General features: G+C 43.7%; 1 protein-coding gene across 6 annotated transcripts in view; it reads left to right on the top strand.

Annotated features, from left to right (window-relative positions):
* Positions 1-24273, top strand: part of LOC119969528 (extracellular sulfatase Sulf-2-like) — a 433021-nt gene that overhangs the window by 361146 nt on the left and 47602 nt on the right. For all 6 annotated transcript variants that reach the window (XM_038803237.1, XM_038803240.1, XM_038803243.1 and 3 more), the window contains 4 exons: positions 2351-2407; positions 2511-2637; positions 20535-20742; positions 23999-24227. In XM_038803237.1, coding sequence (XP_038659165.1) covers positions 2351-2407; positions 2511-2637; positions 20535-20742; positions 23999-24227 — 621 coding nt within the window. The remainder of the gene's footprint in view (positions 1-2350; positions 2408-2510; positions 2638-20534; positions 20743-23998; positions 24228-24273) is intronic.

Genomic DNA, 24273 nt, shown 5'->3' with positions numbered 1-24273 from the left:
CTGTAACAAGAGCAAAGAACAAAGAACAATACAGCACAGGAACAGGCCCTTTAGCCCTCCAAGCCTGTGCCGGTCATGATACCAACCTTTGCCAAAACCCTCAGCACTTCCTTGTGCCGCATCCCAAATACCCATCCTATCGATGTGTTTGTCAAGATACCTTTTGAATGCCGTTTAATGCATCTGCTTCCACAACCTGCCCTGGCAATGCATTCCAGGCACTCACAACCCTCTGCGTAAAAAACCTGCTTCACAAATCTCCTCTAAACTTTGCCCCATGGACCTTAAACCTATGCCCCCTGGTGACTGACCCCCCCACTCTGGGAAAGAGTGCCACTCTATCAATGCCCCTCATAATCTTGTAGACCTTTATCAGGTCACCCCTCAACCTCTGTCCTTCAAATGAAAACAGTCCGAGTCTATTCAGCCTCTCACATAGCTACCACAAGTAGCATTAGCAGAAAGGCAAAACTCCAAAGAGGAACAAAGGTTTCACACACCACCTCTTCTTTTTAAGAAGAGATGTAGAATTCAAGCTGAATAATTGTTATCTTTGTGAAGAGTCTATTTTAAAACCTCAGCATTAGTTTAGATTCTGTATTTTCAAAGCCATGAAATTTTTGTTTCATTTTTGCAACTGTTCTATCTGGGAAGTCAGTTTTGCTACTTTGTGTAACAAATCATTATTCTGACATTTTTCCATTATATAGCCATATTGGCACTTGCATCAATATGTGAACTAATTAAATAGCCAGTGTAATGGCATAGCATGCAGCTAACCAGTTACAGTACAGGATAATCATAGCTTACAGCTCCAGAAAACAGCAGATTTTTTTGAGTTAGTACAATGCATAAGTTAAAAATGCTGGGAAGTATTCCGAAGGTCAAGCAGCATCCATAGAGAAAGAAACAGGGGAGAGAATTGTCCCAGCCCATTCGGTGTGAGCAGGGTGCAAATATCCCAGAACATCGGGTCAGCATCCAAACATGGTCTCCCCCCCCCCCCCCCCCCCGACTTCCAGCTTTCTCTGGAGCAGGATTGAAGCAAGCCGGGATCTTTCCTGGATCTGTCAGTTAAGTATGTCAGTAGAGTTTGAGGTTGTTAATTATGAGGTGTTTCAATCCTGAATCCTGGATTTGTTTCAGGGGATGTCTTTCCCAACCCTTCAGTTATCCCCCAAGGTCACCGAGGCAAATGCACATGAGTAAGAGCTTCTTCAGTGAAACTGACAAGCTGGGAAAGTTTTGATCAGTGAATCTGAAGAGCTGCAGCCATTGAGATACTGCTGTTCAAAGCATTACTCAGAGAGAGTAATTTCACTTCTACGCAGATGATTACCAACTTCTTGGAAGATACTCACCTGCATTAGACTTCTCTCACCTTCAGCTGCGCTTCCCTGCTGACAACCTTCACCATAGCATGGGGACAACTTTAACAGCTGCACCTTTCCACCTCTGTTAACATTCACCTGAGGAAGGAGCAGTGCTCCGAAAGCTCATGTTTGAAACAAACCTGTTGGACTTTAACCTGGTGTTGTAAGACTTCTTACTAAGAGGCAGAGCAAGGAGCAACATCTCCATCGACAGGTGCGCACCAGCGGCAACAACTGTCTTCTCAATCACATAAGGAGCAGAGGGGATGGGCACTGAGATCCAACAGAGGGCTTACTGGCAGAGGATCAGCTCCCTTGACATGTTTGAGTACAAGTGCTTCAGGAGACTTAGGCTCTCACTGCTGATATCTGCTGCCTCCTGGAAAAATACCTCCTTTTCCAATGGAGCAAATGGGCATGCCATTGCCAGTGGCCGATAAGATTGGACTGGGAGCCCGGATAATAATTGGTTTTCCTTTGTAAAGAGCAACTGCTCGGCATGCTGTTCGGATAGTCAAGCACCAAAACTGAAAATGGTGCTGCCCTTCTGGCAGTGACCAAAGTGGTAGGATTGCACAGTGAGTTAAAGTTTCAGATTGATGACCTCGCGTTAACTCTGTTTCATTCTCCGTAGATGCTGCCTGATCTGCTAATTACTCTTGCTTCAGATTTCCAGCATTCAAAGTATTTTGCATTTAAAACATGGAAGTTGTTCTTATCAGCTAGGTGGTTTTCAGATCAGTGGTAATGCTAATTTTTCATAATTACCATGGGGCTATAAACTCGCAGAGTTTATGCAGCTAGCAGTAACCCAGCCTTCATTAAACCTGATTAATTTCAGTCAGGTCTCTGCTTTGACTGTTCAAATTATACTGTATCTAAAACAGGAATCCCAATTACACACAGGTTTTAGTTGCACTGATATAACGTATAAACATGAATTTAATTCAATAATGTAACTATCAAAATAATTTCAGGTTCAACTCCAACAAGAAGACAAAGATTTGGCGAGATTCCTTTCTTGTGGAAAGAGGGTATGTTGTTAAGTTTTTTTTTTAACCATAATTGCAGGCTTTTCATTCTTATTTTCATCATTGTGATAGCAAATACTCGAGGAGCAGTATTTTGTTTTGTTAGTAAACTGCTGCACAAGAGGGACGAGAGTAAGAACACTCAGGAGGAAAACTTTCTACCTAAATATGAAAGAGTAAAAGATCTTTGCCAGAAAGCAGAATACCAGACACCTTGTGAGCAGTTCGGCCAGGTAAGTGCATTCTATCTCTCAAGCTGGTGAAATGCATGACCAAGCAGTAAGTCTGATCAGCCATACAAACTTCTTCAAAGGAACTGTAAAGAATCTTGGTTAATTCTTTGATACAGACTTTTATGTAATTGAACATCAATTACCATGATTATGTGCATTTACATTGAACGTCTCATAATATGTAACCGGCATAGTTCAAGTTAAAAAAGTTTGGTTATGTGGTAGGGGATGAAGTACATCGTAGAATCAATAGAATCCCTACAGTGCAGATGAAGGCTATTTGACCCATTGGTTCTGCACCGGCCCTCTGAAAGAGCACTCTACTAAGCCCACTGCCCTGCCCTATTCCTGTAATCTCAAGCATTGATCATGGCCAATCCACCTAACCTGCACATCTTTGGACATCAAGGGACAGAGATTTGTCAGTTAGAAAGAGGCAATGCTGGAGCCCTGAGAAAGGATTAGCATTCTAGGTAGGTATAATAACACCAAAATTTAAGATAAGGTATTGTGTGAAAGAATATATTCTGTGGAAATTAGAGTTATTGACACTTTATTCTGTCAATTTACATTAACCTTTTTAAAGTATGGAACATGGCTTTCAATCCATTAATTAGGAATTGGGAATAATGATTGTAGCCAAAAAATCTGAAGAATAAGTTGTATTTAGTCATGTAGTAATGCCTATTAGTAAGATATTCAAGGGCAATTTTGTGTTATGGGCTCTCGCCCACTGGAGGCTGCACTGAACCTGCCCTGGCTCATGTCATTTCAAACCATTAACAGCTGTCAGGTTGAATGAGGCGCACTTCATTTTAATCTATCTCGACTGGTTTTGAACTCAATGGAATATCAATTCTACAGTTTGCAATAATGCAACAGTTACAAATCAGTATCATCACCATACAGAAGCACAAAGAGAAGTTGTTTGATGATGCATTTTCTCCACCAGATTGAGGACCTGCTGGATTCTCCGAAATCATGTTTGGCAAGGGGGCAGAGAATCCACTTTTAAGACAGGATCAGGCCCGCCGCCGCTCCCGCGATTCTCTGGGGACTGGAGAATCGCTCGCGCGCGAAGTACACAGTGTGGTTGGGGGGCCACTGCCAGAGGCCCTCCCAGCGATGCTCCAGTCCTGACCCGCCAAATTCCCGACAGTGTGGTTCTAACCACATCTGGCCAGTCAGGGCTCACGTGTGGTGTACTCAGTCCGCGTCCACCCTGTAGGGGGCAGGGGGATGTTATGGGCCAGGGTTTAGAGAACCCCAAAGTGTATCATGGAGTTCACGTGACCCACAACTTTTAATAAACTGTGGTATGAGGAGCACACTGACCACTCAACAGGTGTGGTAGAGCAGAAATGGAAAAGTACTTTTTAAAGCAAAACAATGTTTATTTTATGAACTCAAGTTAACCTTTTTAAAACATACAGTGAACATCTCAGCAACCATTAATTCAAATACAACCCCCAAATAATACAACACTAAGTAATCCTTCAGTCCTTTTAACATCCATAAGACTTAAAAAAAGAACTTTTAACAGAAGCGCATCAGGTTAAAGTCACTACTGAGAGCAGTTATTAGTTTCAAATCACCAAAGGATCAATTTACAGTTTTTAGATTACAGACAGAGAGACTCGTACACCTTCTGGCTGTGACTGCAGCTATCCAGCTCTGAAAACAAAACTAAAACATAACCTGCAGCAAACAACCTAAAACCAAAGTAAAAAAACTGACCGCTCCACCCACTCTCTGACATCACTGCAGTAATAAACACCTATTTCTTAAAGGTACTCTCACGACAGATATTTATATACACACCCATTTATAAACAGCCATTTCTTAAAGGTACTCTCACATGACAGGGATCAAATACGGGGGGAGGGGGCCTTATGGGCGGCCGGGGCGTTGATTGGGCGGGACAGACCGAGCGACGCAGGGCAGATCATTGGGACCTTCTTTGTCGGTCTGCCAGCTGAGTCCGCCATTGCTTTCGGTGCACCCGCTGTAGGCCACCGCCGTGCACATGTGCGGACTCGCAACCAGAGGTTCGGAGGCCCGTTTGCACAGTTGAAGCTGCAAGAAGCTCTCCAGGACCCTGCCAGCCCCTTCATGGTAGGTGAATAGCTGTAAAAAAAATTATGGAAAGTCTGGCGTGAAACGCCAGCGTTTTTACGCCGGCGTGGGGACATAGCCCCATTTTTGGAGAATCCAGCCCCATTTTTAGGTTGCCTGAAGTCTCCCATTAAAGTAACTTTCCTATTCTCTAATACCTTTTTTTTGGGGGGGGGGGATTTTCTTCATCGAGCAAACTTCCACTTTTATGTTGTTCTATTATATACCTCTAGAGTTAGCCTGTTTTTTAGTTCCACAGTGAAGACTTCTATCCACCATACTTCAGTATGTCACATCCTTATCTCCATAGGATCCACTTCTTTTACCTCCCTGTTTATTTCACTATTGAATGCAATTATTTTTAGTCATCTGTTTTGCTAGCTGACCATTATTGATATGCGTACTTAAAGGTTAAATACATCACTTTTGTCTGAGTAGGGACTACTGCCAATAATAGTCTGGCAACACGCTACTCACCACTGTTCCATTGAAACCAGATTATTCAGCACAGAGCAGACCTAGAATCTTCCTGGTATATAGAAAACACCAGACCATGTATTGCAATTACCCAGTGAGCCAAATCTCTGTGGGGATATAATAGTTATTATAGAAATATTATATTTCTATATTATAGATTTCTATTTGAATGCATGTGAATGATTTGTACAATACCTTTTTTTAATGTGCCTGCAATCAGAATCCTGCAACCTGCCAGCTCAGGATTCAGAACATGTACAGGGTTTTGTGTAAAATCCATTTGAAATAATTTCAGTAAAGCTTCTGGTTTAGTTGCAGCATGTTAAGTGCAATCCCCTTAGTGGAGAAAGAGCAGTCTTGGCCTCCTGATAAAGTGCAACATTACATTCATTCCAGTAATTGTATCGCAGATGGCCAAGGCAATTCCTTTGTCAGAGTTTTTAACACAAATTTTAACAAACTATCAGTGGCATTGCTACATTAAAGATCAAAATCCCAGAAGAGTGGAATATTACCTCTTAAATGTAATTAAATGTTAACGCTGTAGCTGCAAAGAATAATTTATAATCATAGTGTGGATTATTATGCAAAGTGTGCTGCAGAGAGTAGGTTTGTTAATGTTGATGCTCTGCAGGCCTTCGTTTGCATTCATTCAATTTTGTGGGAGAGCTGAAAGATGCAGGCAGAGTCAGGCTGTTCCAATTCAGTTATGTATATTCAGTACAGTGAGTGCAGGGCTGAATATAACTTAAAGTTCACTGTGCGCTTAAACTAGCGGCCACATTCTAGTTGATTTTGATCTAAAACTGGAAATTACTATTTTTATTTGTAGACACATGCTCAACTGGGGTACATTAGCCTTTTGAGTCAACAGGTGTCGATACAAATCTGAGGTGCATCAGGAAATCTGAACCATTTCAAAGTCTGGGCTTCATTTAAATAGAACTAACCCATAGGTTGTTCTAAATGGGTGTAATGATGCAACTGGTGCAATGTTCAGCGGCTTGGAGACCAATTAACCAACTACAAGAGGGTCCGGCCTTTGGGGGGCGGGGGGGTACGCGGCGGGGAGAGAGGGGGCAGTGGGGAGGAGAGTGGTGTGGGTTGCTGGGGGGGGGGGGGTTGTGGTCAGTGGTGCGGTGAGGGCAGAGGCAGAATAGTGTTGTTCGGATGGCGAGCCCAGAGTGCCGACGGTTCTATTGGGGAAGCATTCATAGTGGGAGCTATGTGCAGTAGGCCATAATAATTGGCTTCAGCGTCCTATCTACATAATAGGGGAACGAAGCTCACTGCATGCAGTATCAATACTTTTTTTTATAATGGAGACTACACTCTTTCCATAGTGGTGGACTAATGCCATAAATTAACCAATATATGGGCAAGGATGGGAAACTGTTTATGAGGATACATTTGGATACTATAGCATTTTACTTTGGAATAAAGCAGGCTGAAAGGAGATGTAATGGAGGCCAAATAGACTGAGGAACGTAGAAACCTTGCTGCACTTCCCAGTTTCAGGCAGATAGAGCATTCACTGCAAGGCAAAGATCAGGAATTTCCTCAGAGTTGCTGCTGCCGCACCACTCTAACTTCACTGGAAGTGAGCCTTGTTATATACACGCATTGCACATTCACTGAGGTTGCAATGTCAAGTTGGGAACAGTTCCAAGGTAGTTCCCAAGGCATGCAGTAGAATTTTCAGAGTGATCCTACATCTGGCCAAAAAGTCCTCCGAGGATGTAGCATGTGCCCGGTAATCTGGAATTGTTCTACTTTCTGCGCAAATGTTTTAGCTACCCTCACGCAAGCCTTGGGCTGTATCAAGCCTTCTCTCTGCTAAAACCTCCTCCTGATCTAAGATCAGCCTGGAAAGTGAAGATATCTGTACACTTCCTTTCTCTTCTACCAACTCACTCCTTCATCCTTTATCTCCTGCACCTTCTACTTTCACCTCTAACAACATCATTCGGGGTCAGCAAATTCTTTGTCACCATGGCAGAGACAGTTACTTGGTATTTCTTCTGCTCTTCTGCTGTGACTTCAGCGAAAGGTGGGCAGAAACCCTAGAAAACCTCAAAGCCCTCGCTTGAGCTAACCCTATTCAACTTTGTGCTCTATTGACTCTGTTTCAGTGGCTTACAACTGAGGCTCCGTAATCCCCTCCCTCAACCCTTTCAGGCGTTGCATCCCTCCTCTCTCTTCTACTTTAAGGGTGCTATATAAATGCAAGATTTATTGTTTTTAATTTGGTTCCTATTTACATTTCAGCTTTGTGATCCTTCTATGTGAAAGCATTCACAAAATAAATAGTGTTTTCTTCACAATTATGTTTTTCTGGCACAGAGTTGAAAACTAACCTTGAATTACTGATATTTTAGATATGGATTTCACTTAAATGAAGTGCAGTAACTATTGATATAACAGTTTTTATTTTTGATTTCAGTTGCAAATAATTAAGGAATATTTAGCCAAAATAATTAAATCTCTGTTGGTAAATTGTCAGATTAAATGATCTTTCTCAACATGGTTAGCATACTGCATTCTTTGTCACGTTCTATGTGTGGTCCAATGAAGCAACAAATTGATTATCAGACAGTCACAGATCAAGACATTTTGCAGACAAAATGACAAAGCAGAAAATGTCTGCATATAAATAATTTTGCCCATCTATTTGCTAGAAAACCATGCAGAGATGTGGAGAATGTACAAACAACACACAGACAGTCGCTTATGCTGTAATTGAACCAGGATCCCTGGCGCTGTGATGCAGCAGTGCTAACCACTGTGCTGCCATGCTGCCCTATGGGCCATTTTGCCCAACTATGAACCATTCTCAGCTATAGGCCCAGCTAATGGCACAACTATGGGCCATTTTGCCCAACGTAGTTCGTGCCCTGCATCTATGGTCCACTCTTCCCATCTTTCATTATAGCCTATAGTGACACAGTGGTTATCACTGCTGTCTTACAGCATCAGGGACATGTGTTCGATTCTGATCCCACAGCCCAAAGATGTGCAGGTTAGCTGGATTACTGGAATAGGGCGGGGTAATAGGCCTCGGTAGGGTGCTCTTTCGGAAGGTCGATGCAGGCCCAATGGGCTGAATGGTCTCCTTCTGCACTGTTAGGAATTCTATAGCTATTCCCTTATCTCTCATATGTTTGTTTGGTTTTCCTTTAAATGCATCACAGGTAGCTTCACATTTTTTTCGTAATTTCTCCTCCATTAAATTCCATTATTCCGCCAAACATGACAACTGTTGCCCTCCTATTCCTTGCGGATTCACAACTGGCATGTCACACAAACTACATATGACTGATAGTATTCACTTAAAGAATATGGACGGAATTCTCTGACCCCCTCCGCCGGTTCGGAGAATCCGCGGGGGGCGGAGCGAATCCCGGCGCTGGTTTTCAGGCGGGGGCGGGGATCGCCCCACGCCAGTCGGGGGCCGTTGGCAGCAGCCCCCCCCCCCCCCCCCCCCCCGGCAATTCTCCAGACTCCGATGGGTCGAGTGGCCATCTATTTCTGGCGAGTCCCGCCAGCGTGGATTAGATATGGTCCCACGCGATGGGACCTGGCAGGTAAGTTCCGCGCATGCATGAGATCACACCAGCCCTTTGGCGCATGTGCGGACTTGCACAGTCCCTTCGGCACCGGCTGGCATGGTGCCAACCCCTCCGCTGTCCACCTAGCCCCCGGAAGTGCGGAGAATTCCACTACTTCTGGCCGGCCCGACGCCGGAGTGGTTTGCACCATTTTTGACGCTGGCGTCGGGCCATCACGCCGATTGCGGAGAATCCCGTAGCACTTGTACTAACATGTCATACAGATTTAAACTCAATAATTGTAACACAGACTCTTTAACACAATGAATGTCACACAGACTTTTTAACTCAGTGTATTAATTCATATTACTTACCTTACGAATCAAACACAAGTATCATCCGAGCAGAGCAACTGGCCAGGCTCTTATCCAGGGAATTTTTGCTGGTCTCTGAGTACCTAACTCAGTGTCTTCTTCTGCGATTGTTGTTCCCAGTGTTTTCAGCCCAGAGTTGTCTCTCTCCAGTCTTCGCTCTTCTGTACCTTGATACAATTTCTTCCCCTTCTTGAATGTTCGATAATGTATGTGTAAGATCTTCATGTGGCTGGGGTCATTCTTCCAAGAAGTCTGGTAAACAGGACACATCTGTTCATTGTTCCATAAGCAGTTCTCGATCTTCATGACCCTTTGCAACCACGAAGGTCAAGTGATCCTCTTGCTCAGGGGCTGCAAATTTCAGTGGTTGCCTGGTTTTGATGTCCTTTCCTCATTTTCACGATAAAATTGCCAGCTTTTGCTTATGACCTTTCTTGTGGTTCACTTTAGTGGGCTTTGTGTTCGGACACCTGCTCCAACATTGTGAACTTTTAATTGTAGTACTTGAGCAAATTTGCCATCATGCAATTTGGTTCAGCTATTCAAACTGAAGAAGATAAAACTGATCCAAGTGCATTTGCTCTTCGTTTTCAGCTCTCAGAAATATATTTCTGATTAGCTAAAATAAATCAAGGCCACTTATTGAACCATTTGAAATAATTAATCAGGGGAGATGTAAAAAGCAACACGAAAAATACTTAGAAAATATCTTTTAAATTCTAACAGAAATGTTCTTTTTCAGCTTGCTCCACTGACTATATTTTCAAAAAAATCATAACTTAACACCTAACTAAATTACTCAAAAATTGCTAATATGGATTTGGAAAGTATTACTGTGTCAACTGCAATGAAAAATGGCTAGTTAAATGCGCCCGCAGTAATGACCCTTCAACCCTTGTCAAGGAGTTGTGATCATTTAATTGGTGTTAATACTGTGCAGTGCCAAGAGAAATGGGTTAGAAAATTCAAACAATCAGATCAGGTTTACGGATCAGACCCAGCTAACATCTATATTGGAATATCGCAAACCGAGTTTTGGTGAAAGAGATCATCCCCAGACATAAGACCATAAAACCATAAGACATAGGAGCAGAATTATGCCATTCAGCCCATCGAGTCTGCTCCGCCGTTCAATCACAGCGGTTATGTTTTTCATCCCCATTCTCCTGCTTTCTCCCCATAACCCCTGATCCCCTCATTAATCAAGAACTATCTCTGTCTGAAAGACAGCCTTCTGTGACAATGCGTTCCACAGATTCACCACCCTCTGGCTGAAGAAATTCCTCCTCATATTTGTTTTAAAGGATCTTCTCTTCAGTCTAAGACTGTGCGCTCGAGTTCTAGTTTCTCCTACTCGTAGAAATATCTTCTCCATGTCCACTCTATCTAGGCCTCTCAGCATTCTGTAAATTTCAATGAGATCCCCCCCCCTCACCCTTCTAAACTCCATCCAGTACAGACCCAGAGTGCTCAACTGCTCCTCATATGACAGGTCCTTCATTCCAGGAATCATTCTTGTGAATCTCCTCTGGACCCACTCCAAGGCCAGCACATCTTTCCTTAGATACAGGGCCCAAAACTGCTCACAGTATTCCAAATGGAATCTGGTCAGAGCCTTACACAGCTGCAGCAGTACATTCCTGCTCTTGTATTCTAAAGAGCAAGAAGTTTGATTTTCTTTTGTTACCTATAATAGGCAAATCAGAAAGCAGGAGGACCAGAAAAAGTAACAAACACTAATGAAAAGCAGAACGGTAAAGTATAAACAATGCTAAATACTGCTATGGGGTATCAATACATGATATATGTGTACATAAGAGAAGTAATAGTAATGTTTTACTGAAGCGTGAGCATGTTAACACAGATAAGAATGATATAGATATTTGAAATGACAACAGCAACATTATCCATTGATCCAATCTATCTGCAGCAGTATAATTGCTGCGGTCATGAACACACAATGTCCAACTCATCCAGCACTGCAAGCTTCATATCATATTCCACATGAAGCACTGTGCATTTATTTTTTCGTATTCTTTCCAGTGTCCTTATGCTCCCTATCTCCCAATACATCAATTTTAAAATAATCATTTTCAAATCCTTGTGGCCTTTCTGCACCTTGCCTGCAGCCTCGCCCCCAGCCCCACACACTTCAGTCTTTTGACTCGAATTCACGAGGCATCTCTCTTCCCTGCCCCCCCGCCCCCCATCAGTAACAGAGGTTTCAGCCATCACAGTCTGTATTCCAAAATTCTCTTCCTCAATCTCTCTCTCCCCTTGCAATAGCAATTCCTAAAATTTTACGCTTTGCTAACACCTGAAGTCATTATTTTCAGTCCTATTCCCTGTTTTGCATCAATGATACATCCTGTTATATGAATATAAATTGTTGTTGTAGCAGGTGGTGACTGAGGTGATCAAAAATAACTATCCCCCATGGGGAAGGGAAAAGCTGGAAGGAATTGACATCACAGAGAAGGGACTGGTGTTATGTGCCTTATTAGTCATGTACCCTGTCACTTGCGCAACATGTGCCTTTAGTGTGTGAAGATGCACAGATTGTATACAGGTGCAATATAGTGCATAAAAGGATAGTGTAGCACCAGATGGAAAAGTATGTTATATACTCATAAACATACCATATGCTCTCTTTGAGGCCTTTACTAGATTTCACATCAATTCGTCTCCAACCAGTAGAAATAGCCATTCCTCCTTCACCCTAACACATCCATTCATAATTTAAAAATTTCCATTAAATCTCCCCTTAGCCATCTCTGCTCTTGTAGAAATAGATGGTCCGAAGTATCTCAAATCTCCAGTCGTAAATATAGTTTCCTCATCCTGGAATCATTCTGGTGAATTCACACAGTACACAGTCTCGAGAAGTAGTAGCAGATGAGCAGCCATTTGGCAGCACAGGATCTGCAATTTAGTATTCATGTCAGTGGTAGTTTATGGCAGAGCGATAGAAGGCATCATCTCTGAAACATTGAATGCACAGGGACTACAGCAAACAAAACCCTGAGCACTGAAGTGGGTACATCAGGATTAAACACAGATATATGTATTTCCTGCAGCTCATCAGCTGACTGTGCAGCAATCCATCAGCACTATTCTGTCACCTGGGAGGCATTTAGTAGCAAACCACAAGCAAAACCGACAAGTCCACAGCACTCAAGGGACAAACACAGAAGTGAAATGCATTCAATAAAAATGTTGCAAGTACTGAAAAACTTAAAATCTGATATAGGCCGTTATTTATTTATTTGTCCAGAATGGAAAATGTTAGATGTCCAAAAGCCAAACAAAATGGCGGAACGTTCTGCTGTTTGGTGTGTGATATAAAAGTTGATGGCAGTGATGATCTTCACTGTCACTGGGAGTTACACACAGTAGCTTGAAGGATAGTTTTCCAGCAAACCAGTCACTCTCCCAATCACTCCCATAACTTAGAAGTCCTAGTCCAAGCACAACACTTAAAACTAGCGTTTTGCTATCATATACGGAGAGCATTGCATCAGCTCATTCCTCATGGCATAGTGCTGTCAATCCAAACCTTGCCAAATGAGCATCATAACTTACAATTCGCATTAATAAGTACTAATGATGGGGATCATTTGACACATTTCACTCCTCTTCCCATAGATGCCAATGGTCTCTTGTTACATCTGATTACTTCCTGAATGATTGCAAATATCTACTTCCACTACCCTACCCTACCCAGTAAATATCACCCTTATGTTCAACTACGTTTGGTCAGTATCATCTACAAATCTAGCCAACGTGCGTTGCAGATTTGAGGTTGCAGTGGTTGGTTAAGTAAATTGGAAGCAATAGGGATCCCAGAATTAATACTTGTTGCACTTTGCAAATACATCTCCCCATCCAACATAATTTCCATACCTCATACCAACCCTTTTTTCACTTTCAGCAAATTCACCAAGTGTCTCAAAGTTTTATTTAACACACCCACAGTTTTGAGCAATAGCCTTCCATGTGGAATTTTCTGTAAGTCTAAAGAAACAAAAAGCAGTTGCATTTATATAATGCTGTTGATGACCTCAGCCAATGAAGCATCAAAATGTTTTAATGCAAGAAACCTGGAAGCCAGTTTACCCATAGCAAGGCCCCACAAGCAATAGGATAATGACCAGATGATCTGCTTTAGTGATTTTGGTTGAAGGGTAAATGTTAAACAGGGTGCCAGAACTCGTCTTTGGACAGTGCATTGGAAGCTTTCCTGACATCCTGGGAGGATAGGTTCAATATCTAGATCTTCCTCATGCTAACTTAGAAAACTAACAAAAGCTGACCAACAGCTTGTTAAAAACAAAACTTGACACAACTTCCAGGTAACGGATATATTTCAATAGTGATTACACTTCACTAACACTTTGTTGATGGTAAAGTGCTTTAGGATATCCTGCGATCATTAACTAGTCTAGATATCCCTGTTTTTTCTTTCTAACAACCCCAAAAATAGTCTTCTCTTAGTAAACAAATGTTATTGTGGGCTTTGTCATTTAAGCTGTCAGTAAGTTCAACATTCAATTTTGTTGGCGAAATGATATGTAAGCACATAATTGGTTGTGAAATGTATTTGTAACCTCACCTGCTCACACACTCATACAGACACACACACATTCAAGAATAAATGATGATTACAGAAGGTGATTACAGATGATTACATGCATCTGGTCATAAAAGTTCAAATCATTCACTGTCACACTTTCTTTTCTTAGATGAAGACTTGAAACATTACAGGTTTGTGATTCAGTTTTGATCCGCTAAAGGAATAGAGTCCAAAAATTGATGATGAAGACAGATTTGCAAAGGTTTAATTGCCCACAGTAGCAGGTTTTCCCTTCTTCACTCCAGTCGAGGTGCGGTTGAAACCCTGCAGCAAAAATCTGGTTTGGTTCTTCAAGCAGGTCGATAAAAGCCAGCCCTAATTCTCTGCTGTGCTGCTGGTTCTGAGGCAGGGTCCTTTCCTTTTCTAGTCTGGATTCCTCCCTCCACCCCCCCAGGGCTGATACTGACCAAACGTAGTTGAACATGAGGGTGATATTTACTGTGTAGGGTAGGGTAGTGGAAGTAGACATTTGCAATCAGTCAGGAAGTAATCAGATGTAACAGGAGACCATTGGCATCTATGGGAAGAGGAGTGAAATGTGTCAAATGATCTCCATCATTAGTACTTATTAACATGAGTGTTTCTCTGGTTTCCTGGGCGTTTCTCTGGTTGGCAATCAGTAGCTAGTGGTGACCCTCAGTGATCCGTGTTGGGCCCACAATTGTTCACAATTTACATAGATGATTTGGAGTTGGGGACCAAGGGCAATGTGTCCACGTTTGCAGTTGACACTAAGATGAGTGGTAAAGCGAAAGTGCAAAGGATACTGGAAGTCTGCAGAGCGATTTGGATAGGTTAAGTGAATGGGCTAGGGTCTGGCAGATGGAATACAATGTTGACAAATGTGAGGTTATCCATTTTGGTAGGAATAGCAGCAAACGGGATTATTATTTAAACGATAAAATATTAAAGCATGCCGTTGTGCAGAGAGGCCTGGGTGTGCTAGTGCATGAGTCACTGAAAGTTGGTTTACAGGTGCTTAAGAAGGCAAATGGAATTTTGTCCTTCATTGCTAGAGGGATGGAGTTTAAGACTAGGGAGGTTATGTTGCAATTGTATAAGGTGTTAGTGAGGCCACACCTGGAGTATTGTGTTCAGTTTTGGTCTCCTTACTTGAGAAAGGACATACTAGCACTGGAGGGTGTGCAGAGGAGATTCACTAGGTTAATCCCAGAGCTGAAGGGGTTGGATTATGAGGAGAGGTTGAGTAGACTGGGACTGTACTCGTTGGAATTTAGAAGGATGAGGGGGGATCTTATAGAAACATTTAGAATTATGAAGGGAATAGATAGGATAGATGCGGGCAGGTTGTTTCCACTGGCGGGTGAAAGCAGAACTAGGGGACATAGCCTCAAAATAAGGGGAAGTAGATTTAGGACTGAGTTTAGGAGGAACCTCTTCACCCAAAGGGTTGTGAATCTATGGAATTCCTTGCCTAGTGAAGCAGTTGAGGCTCCTTCATTAAATGTTTTTAAGGTAAAGATATAGTTTTTTGAAGAATAAAGGGATTAAGGGTTATGGTGTTCGGGCCGGAAAGTGGAGCTGAGTCCACAAAAGATCAGCCATGATCTCATTGAATGGCAGAACAGGCTCGAGGGGCCAGATGGCCTACTCCTGCCCCTAGTTCTTATGTTCTTATGTAAAACCCAGAAGGGTAACTCGGAACACCAGTTCAAAGTAGTGTGTGTGGTTTTTTTTCGTATAATGTGAGGAACGACGTACAACCAGTGAGGAACAGTCCAGTTGTGTGAATAATTAATAAAGAATATTTATTAACTTTAAAAGAAAGACAAAAACACACATGACAAGAAGGACTATAATACACCATGACACTTAAATATACTGATAACTATACACACACAATGTTACATGAAATTATCCCTTGATTCCCGACTATATTACCTGAACTTTAAGACACCCTTTTTCCCAAACAACATCTAGTATTAAGTAACTCTATGAGCTAAATCCAGCAAGTAATTACCACACCAGGGTTAAGGTGGCTTCATCTGGGAAATAGTCTTCAGGTTCATCAAAGGCAGAAAATGGCAGCTTATTTCAGGAGACTATATCTGCACTGCTGCAGTTCCGATGTTAGCTGTCTCTCTCCCTCTTATGTTAGTGGTGTACAGTTATACTATCTCTTCTCTTTGATGGTATTCACCCTGTGGAGTTGGCTTTTGACATGAATGTGTCAATTTCCTTATCTCTTCACTTTGAAGTTACTGTATAGCTGAAAATGCATTGTTTTCATAATCACGTATGTAAAATACTCGATTTCCACTAATGGAAAATTCACATGTCATCATTTTTCCAGACATCTGCCTCAATCAACTCCCAGGGCGGGATTCTCCAATAATGGGGCTATGTCCCCATGCCCACGATAAAATGCGCATGAATCACTCTGGACTTACCTGTAGAAAATCCAGGGTGATTCTCCGATTTGCAGGGGGCTAGCAGGGTCCCGGAGTAGTTCTCACAGCTCAGGCTGCTGATACGGGGTCCTGCACGTCCGGTCGGGTGTCTGCGCATGCGCACGGTGGCGGCCTGAATTGGCCGCTTCGCACGACATGGCCGACCCACACCGAAAATATAGGTCCCCCAAGATCGCTCGCGCCCGTGGATCGGTGGCCCCCGATCGGTACCTGCCCATCCTGGAGGCCCCCCGCATGAATGATTCCCCCCACCCCCCACCAGGGCGACCGCGGACTGAGTCTGCAGCTGCCATGCCGAGTTCCCGATGGGTGGAACCATGAGAGGACCACGCCATCAGGAACTCAGCCAGCTGCACTCGGTGATCGCCGCGGGGGCCTCTTTCAATGGCTTCCGACCGGCGCTGCGTTGACCACGCGCCCGCGCGATTGGCGGCGATTCTCCGTTCGGGAGTAGCGTGGACCCGATCTCGGGTTTGACGCCCATCCTCCACCCCCATTCTCTGCAATTTCGGCATGAAGGCGCGGAGAATCCCATCCCCTGTTTTTCATTGTTTTTTAATCTTGAATTTCCTCCATTCTTAACACCTTGCAATTGCAGCACAGGAAGGTCTAGTACGGTGATTGGAGTGACCAGTCATTGTGCTGATTTCTGTCAGTAAACATGGATATGTCAGCTAGGCCCCCAAACACTCTGGGCGCGATTCTCCCAAACCGGGAGAAATCGTAAGGCTGGCGTCAAATCCGGGCGGGTTTGACGCCAGCCCCCCCCCCTTCCCGACCGGGAACCGATTCTGGTCCCCGGTCGGGGCTAACAGCCCGACGCCGTAAACTCCGGCATCATGGGCTTAACGAATTTCGTTAAGCCCGCTTGCCAGAGTTAGCGCCGGCTGACGCGTCATATGACGTCAGCCGCGCATGCGCGGATTGGAAGACTCCAACCCGCGCATACGCGGATGACGTCATCGCGTATTTGCGCGAAACCCGCGCATGCGCAGGCCGGGATGCCCCTCAGCCGCCCCGCGAATGGATACTGCGGGGCGGCGGAAGGACAAATAGTGCGCGGGCATCGGGCCCGCTGCCCGCGATCGGTGCCCACCGATCGCGGGCCCATGGCACCCTTGGCACGGCCGTGGTACGGCCGTGCCAATCGGTGCCATGGTTATAAAAAGCGAGAGTTTACGGCCGTTTTTACGAACGGCCAGACCAGGTGTGTTTGCCGTTCGTAAAAACAGCCGTAAAGGGCTGGGAACTCGGCCCATCCATCAGCTGTGAATCGCTGCCGGCCGTAAAAAAACGGCGGCAGCGATTCGTGTCGGGAGTTGGGCGGGGGGGGGGGGGGAGAATAGCGGGAGGGCGTCGGAACAGCGTGGCCGTAAAATTTTACGAGCCACGCTATTCTCCGCACCGTCGGGAGTGCGGAGAATCTCGCCCTCTGTGTTAATTTGAAAAGCTGATGGTAAGTATATGGAGAGGGACAGAATAATGTGGTGATCATTTCTTGGTCCTCTACTAATTGTTACTTGATTTTCTTACTTCACCAGCTTGTTCTAGTGAACACAACAAGACTCCTCTTGTACAAAGTTCACTTGCATTGTTAAGATCCAGTAAGTGTTTGAATCATATGTAAACATTGTGGGCTCATTAGCGTCCATGCTTTGGTCTTCCCGATTGCCCGTAGAGTTCAAAATAGCACTACAGTGCATGTGCACTCTTATGGAACACATATTGGTGCAGGGATGAGCATATGCAATTAACATCCTTTAGCAATATGTAGAGCAGGCAGATTGTGATGTCAGTCACTGTACAAAGCTAATTTGACTCGGACCAGGTGCCATTTTGCAGCTCAATCCTCCAACCAATACCCTGAGAGCTGAGCTGCTTTCTGCAGCAGGAAGAAACACCACCTCCCTCACCCACTGCCCCTTCCCCTCCTCCCACATCACCAGCAGTATTTAAATGGAACTTCATCAGCATGTAGATTGGTTGTTTGTTCATTTCTTCTGGCTGTTGCTACAATTCTACAAGTGTTTTCTCCAGTTGCTTCAAGTTGCAAAAGTCTTGTGCGGCAAATGCTGAAGGACATCTTGCTGAGTTTAAGATTTCTGCACAAATCAGTTGCTCCCAGTCATGGGTGCGCTTGTAAGAATTCCTGCAAGCATGACTTAGAGAATGAACAGCGGTCACACAGAGCAGGGTAAACCACTCAAAGAGGGAGGAGGTGAAGAAGGGCTCTCAGCAGGAGGCAACGTCCACCCAGTGTGATCACGGAGCAGTACACCTACTTGAATCCTAGTGAGGAACAATGTGTGGGCCTCATCACTTCACACTGGAATCTACCGCTTGCTGTAGCCAAAGATGCAATCTCCATACATGGCAAGGGCGGCAATGCCATTGAGAAGATAACCGTGGCCAGAATTTTTGAGTTCCATTCCCGCCCAAAGTCACCTCCCCCACCAGCGGGACTGGAAAATCCTGGCCCATGGCTTGTGATGAACTTATATGCACCTGGCACTTTCAGGCTGGAGATTATTGCAACGTTCACCATTCCTGTTGCAGGATGGAAGTTATCAAGGTTCTCTATTTGAAGAGAGCTAACAACAATTTATTCTCACCTGTTGAGACAAGCAAACAAAGAAAGCAAATGGTGATATGAGCAATGGCTGAGGCTACTTGGTTAGAATATGTCATTGACCTTGACCACTCGTGAAGTCTTTGAACTTCTGGCATTACTGCATCCAGATCATTGCAGCTTGACTCTTGACATTGACCTCCAGGCCTATCTGTTCCCACTGCCTTTCGGTCGTGTGTCTGGAGGTCAACCTTCCTCTCTGAAGAAAGAAGACATTTTGCCTCCTTTCCATCGCCTCCACCAAAAGCTCCAGTACAACGTCCACACAACTTGGAGCTCACTGTCTTCCCTGTTGTACCATTCCTCACTTTTTCCCAGCTCAGATTCTCTTTAGCCATCATTCCCAGCTCTTGCTGCAGCCACAGTGCACCTCCCCTTTAAGGCTAACTTTAAGTGGTGTTAGTCACTCACAGTGTTGGCCCTCTGCTGATGTGTCCAGCCAATGAACAGTGTGGTTTGCATTGGCTGGACACAGAAATCATACAAATGAGCAGGCAGAGAAATTTACTGTTCTACCTGCATTGGAATCGATGGGCAGTTATCACGCATCGTGATCCCAATATCCCTTTTTTGGGAGTGTATTCAATTTAGCCCCCGTATATTGCAGTTAGAAGAATATTATACCAAAAAGTAGAATGCTATGTCTCATAATGCAAAGCATTGGGTAAGTGCATGTCGGCTGAGCAGCTTGTCTATGTGTAAATAGGTTAAAAGCTGGACCACAAATACACTTCATCATAACAATCAGAATATTGGTTTAGTCTCCTGAATTGGCTTTTATCTTTGCGATGTCATGAATCCTGCATCTCAACACCAATCTCTTTCTGAATAGGATTTGTTAATTATCATTTACATTTTTAAATCCTTGATTTTTCAAGGGTTTTTGTTTGAAGAACTCCCCTTAATTAGGTGGATTGGTCATGCTAAATTTCCCCTTAATGTCTAAAGATGTGCAGGTTGGTGGAGTTATGGGGATTGGGTGGGGAAGTCGGACTGGGTCGGGTGCTCTTTCAGAGGGTCGGTGCACGCTCGATGGGCCGAAAGGCCTCCTTCAGCACTATAAGGAATCTATGGATATTTTTCTTCTGGCTGGGCAGGAGGCAGGAGACCTGCTCTCTGATGTCTGTACACGGCCGCTTACTTAGCAACACTTTTCCAGTACCACTGACTAACTGGCTGCGGTGCACAAAAGTAATTCGGAGCAGCTTCAATTTTAACCCATTGTCCCTTTTATGATATGAATGAGACTCTTTTGTGAGTTGTTGACACACAGATCCACCTTGGTTCTCCCCATGGCACATTGCAGTGGGTTACCACATGTCCCCCTGGAATCAATACTCTCCTCTCATATTTTTCTCTCCTCTCCTCTGGGCAACCACAACTGCTGTTCCAGTGGCCCAGCAATTAGTTTAGCCCAGTCACTATTCTTCATCCAAAACCCAGACATATCAGCAAGCTATTTAATTACAGAGAAGATTAGACCACACCCCACTTAAGCCCAGTTTCCTGCAGGGTTTTCTGGAAGAAAAGAAGTAATCCAACTAGATTTTCTTTTTCTTATCCCTCTCATGTCCTGTGAAAATGAAGCTACTGCTTGATGGAACCCAATATTTTCATAATTTTTTCTCGAATTAATCGGCGCGTCCTTAGGTAAATTACGTCAATCTAACAAAGTGATCTTTATTCTAGAAATGGCAGTGCGTAGAGGATTCCACAGGAAAGCTCCGACTTCATAAGTGCAAAGGAATGGCCGTCACGACAGCATCTGACAAGAAGAGACCTAGCCGTTTCCAGTCCAAGTACGACAACACTGAAGGAGGAGACTGCGACTGTGAAGAAAATGGATCCAAAATGAGCCCAACACCTCGACAGAAACAGACACTTTTCTCCAAGCGAAGTAAGCCGTTGATATGCTTGCACTGTGTAAAAATAAGACATTAGGACAGCATATCCACTTACAGTGACTCGCTGGTGCAAGGTTAAATTAAACATGAAAGGGTGCACTTTTTTTGAAAACTATATAATTGATCCCACTCTGAGGTGTGTGCTTCACTTAAAAAATATATATGTTTTCAATGCCTCAGCATTTAAGACCAACCTAAAGAACTATATTACAAATAAAATGGCTTATCCCTGTAACTGCCAAAACATTCTGTTGAAATATCTGTGTTGGATTCTTGTATGTCCTGAATGAGAAATAATATATTCATATTTAGATTAAACGGTTATTGAACATGAACCCATGTTATTGAATCATGACAATAATTATTCACTTGGCGTTAGAAATCATGGAAAGATATTGCAGGAAATTAGAGGATTTTCTTAAAATGTAACATGAGCTTATTTGAAAGCCAGATTTCAACCTGCTGTCCTTGGCCACGGTATCAGCAGGAAATTAAAATGGCAGAGGCGTTTGTGCTGTGTTGCCAACGTAGTCCTGCCTCTCTGCCATCTGTGACCTGCCTGAATTCAGAATGGGAAGGCCACCCACCTCAAAGGAGTGGCGACCTAATCACATGAAGTCGCACTTGAGTGACACCAGAGGATACACACGCCATTTTAAGTGTGGGCTGTACTAAGGGGCATGTAGTCTTGGACCAGGCAGTAAGTAAAGGATGATGGCAAGCAACATCGTGGCCGCAAAAGGTCAAAATAAGTTATTATTTTTTTAACGTTTTGCAGCAGTAGTGCTCTTCCTATCTTGAACAAAAGTCCTTGGGTCTCTTTCATATTGTCTTTCTCTCCTGCCACCCTACCTTGACCATGAACCTTCTTCATTAATCTTGCCATTGAGCATTTCAATGAGTCTCAGCAGCAGCCTCACAGCAGGAACACATCCACCCCTGTGCCCTCAGTGAATTCTGACTCCTGTCAACTGATACTGGGCAAGAGTCAGCAATGAGCATTTAACCAAGGCCCAGAAATTAAAATCTATCAGGCCTCTCGGGTAGAGGTTGGGGTTGGGGAAAAGAATGGTGCAGGTGGATTACCACCATCTGAACCCTCTTTTGAACCTGCTTCTGAACCCTCGATTTCCATCTACTACATGGATGTACAGACCAGCTTGCAACTTCCAATGTATAATTGTGCTTATTAACATGAAAAAACATTTTGCTTATTTCATATTGCAGGATGTCAAAGCCTTATTTTATCTAATTGGCGGTTCCTGGAGAAACAAAGATACTCAAAAAAATCACTGTAATTGCCTTCCTATGGCTCAGTTTTGCTGTCTTCTAGTGACGCCTAGGGGTTTTCTCATGCAATAGCAATGGTAACTCAAGTCAATTTTGGACTAGAATTGATGTATATATCCCATCAAGCAACATCATTTAGCAATGTATTTATTCCATGGACAAACAGTAGAACATTGCTTTCAAAAAGTGAAAGTCAAACATTTGTTCCCTTTTTTCTTCAATTCTCTTCTTACATTCTACCATTTTGTTTAATCTATTCTGTTGTTTTAAATAAATGTTTTGTCACTGCTAGTCCCACTATGCTTAATGCTGGGTTTGTGAAAACATTATTGCTGGTCATCAACATTTCTGGTGCCTTTATAACCACAAATGACGGGGATGGTTGAATTTATCTTCCCTGGGGTGGGGGGGGGGGGGGGGGGGGGGGGGGGGCACGGTGATACAGTGGTTAGCGTTGCTGCCTCACAGCACCAGGAACACGGGTTCAATTCCGGCCATGGGTGATTGTCTATGTGGAGTTTGCACATTCTCCCCGTGTCTGCATTTTCAAACTCCTTTCAGCCCATTTCCATTTCTTTTTTTCTTCAATGTCTAACCTGCATATGACCCATTTATCGTATTTTTATTTTAGTTTCCTTTAGCCCTTCTTTGTTACTTTCTCCAGCTGCAGCTACATGTCTTTCTCATAGTGGATCAGTTGTCTTCCTTTTATTTTGCCAAATACGGTATCTGAAGACCCAACTTTGCAAAGTTCACTTCATAACATTAAACCAAAATTCATTTAATTCAATCAATGACACTTACCATCAGGACATTTCTAGAATACAGCACATTATGTCCATGGCTGTATTTTGGAATATGCTTCCAATATTAGATTCCCTGTTTCCACCACTTTTGCTGTTTCCATTGATAGTTTTAACTTTCTTTTGCCATCCTGTCACCCCCATCATGTCATCCCCAATCGGGGGGGGGGGGGGGGGGGGGGGGGGGGGGGGGGAATCTGGCCGTGAGAAGAGTCCAATTTTTTCACCTTTTAACATTTGGGGAGAAAGGCATATAATGAATTGCTCCATAATGCATCACAGCTCCTTTCATTTACATTTTTAGTTCCCTTTTTCTATCCAGTGCAATGCTGGCTGCATCGTCATGGTGACGAACACCAGAAAAGGAAAGCCCGACGTTATCCCACCATTACCACTCACGCTCAATAGGCATGCCCATATTTGATAGAATTAGAATCATAGAATTCCTAGTGTGCAGAAGGAGACCATTTGGCCCATTGAGTCTGCACCGACAATCTGAAAGAGCACCCTATCTAGGCTGCGTCCCCCACTTAACCTGCACATCCGTGGACACCTGTAAACCCATGCAGACACGGGGAGAACGTGCACGCTCCACACAATCATCCAAGGCCGGAATTGAACCCGCATCCCTGGTGCTGTGAGACAGCAGTGCTAGCCACTAGGTCACTGTGTCACCGTGCCGCCCCTCCATGGGAAGATAAATTCAACCACCCCATCATTTGTGGTTATAAAGGCAGCAGAAGTGGTGATGACCAGCAATAATGTTTATCACCTTAGCTGATCCCAAATGAACCCAGCATTAAGCATAATGGCAGCAGAGAATGCAGCCTCGTGTTTTAAAAAATATTGCTAGTAGATTTCCCATATCATTGTTCACACTGAGTCACAGAATCATGCAACAGTAGGTGCGATGTTGGCAAAACATGATCAGGCAAGTGTTACATTAAGGAAGGACATGGTAAAAGAAAGAACCTAAACAGTGTATCCCTCCCTGTATACCCCAGTGCCAATGCTCACTCACAATGAAACATCACTTCCTCTGTGGTTTGTGACGGCAATTTCTGAAAGTCTGGTATTTGTGCATCACAAATTTGACAGTGCATTTCTTAACTTCAAAGTTCATTCTATCAATTGATATTTTTGTATTTACTTTCAGAGTTTAAGCAGAGCTACATCAGGAATAGGTCAATCCGCTCAGTCTCCATTGAATTTGAGGGAGAGGTTTATGATCTGGATCTGGATGAGGGTTTTGACCCAGTTGTGTCAAAGAACATCACTAACCGACATGATGTAGCTGATGAGGAAGACGAGAACATGGCTGAAAGCAGTGGCACTGGCAATAGTAATGAATTAATTGTACCCAGTTCAATTAAAGTCACACATAGGTAAGTTACCATCATTTTCCACCCGCATATTCAAACAAGCTACTAT

This window comes from Scyliorhinus canicula, chromosome 7 (assembly GCF_902713615.1).
Source record: "Scyliorhinus canicula chromosome 7, sScyCan1.1, whole genome shotgun sequence".
NCBI lineage: Eukaryota > Metazoa > Chordata > Chondrichthyes > Carcharhiniformes > Scyliorhinidae > Scyliorhinus > Scyliorhinus canicula.
Note: the sequence above shows the minus strand (reverse complement) of the source record. Positions and strands in the feature narration are given on the sequence as shown.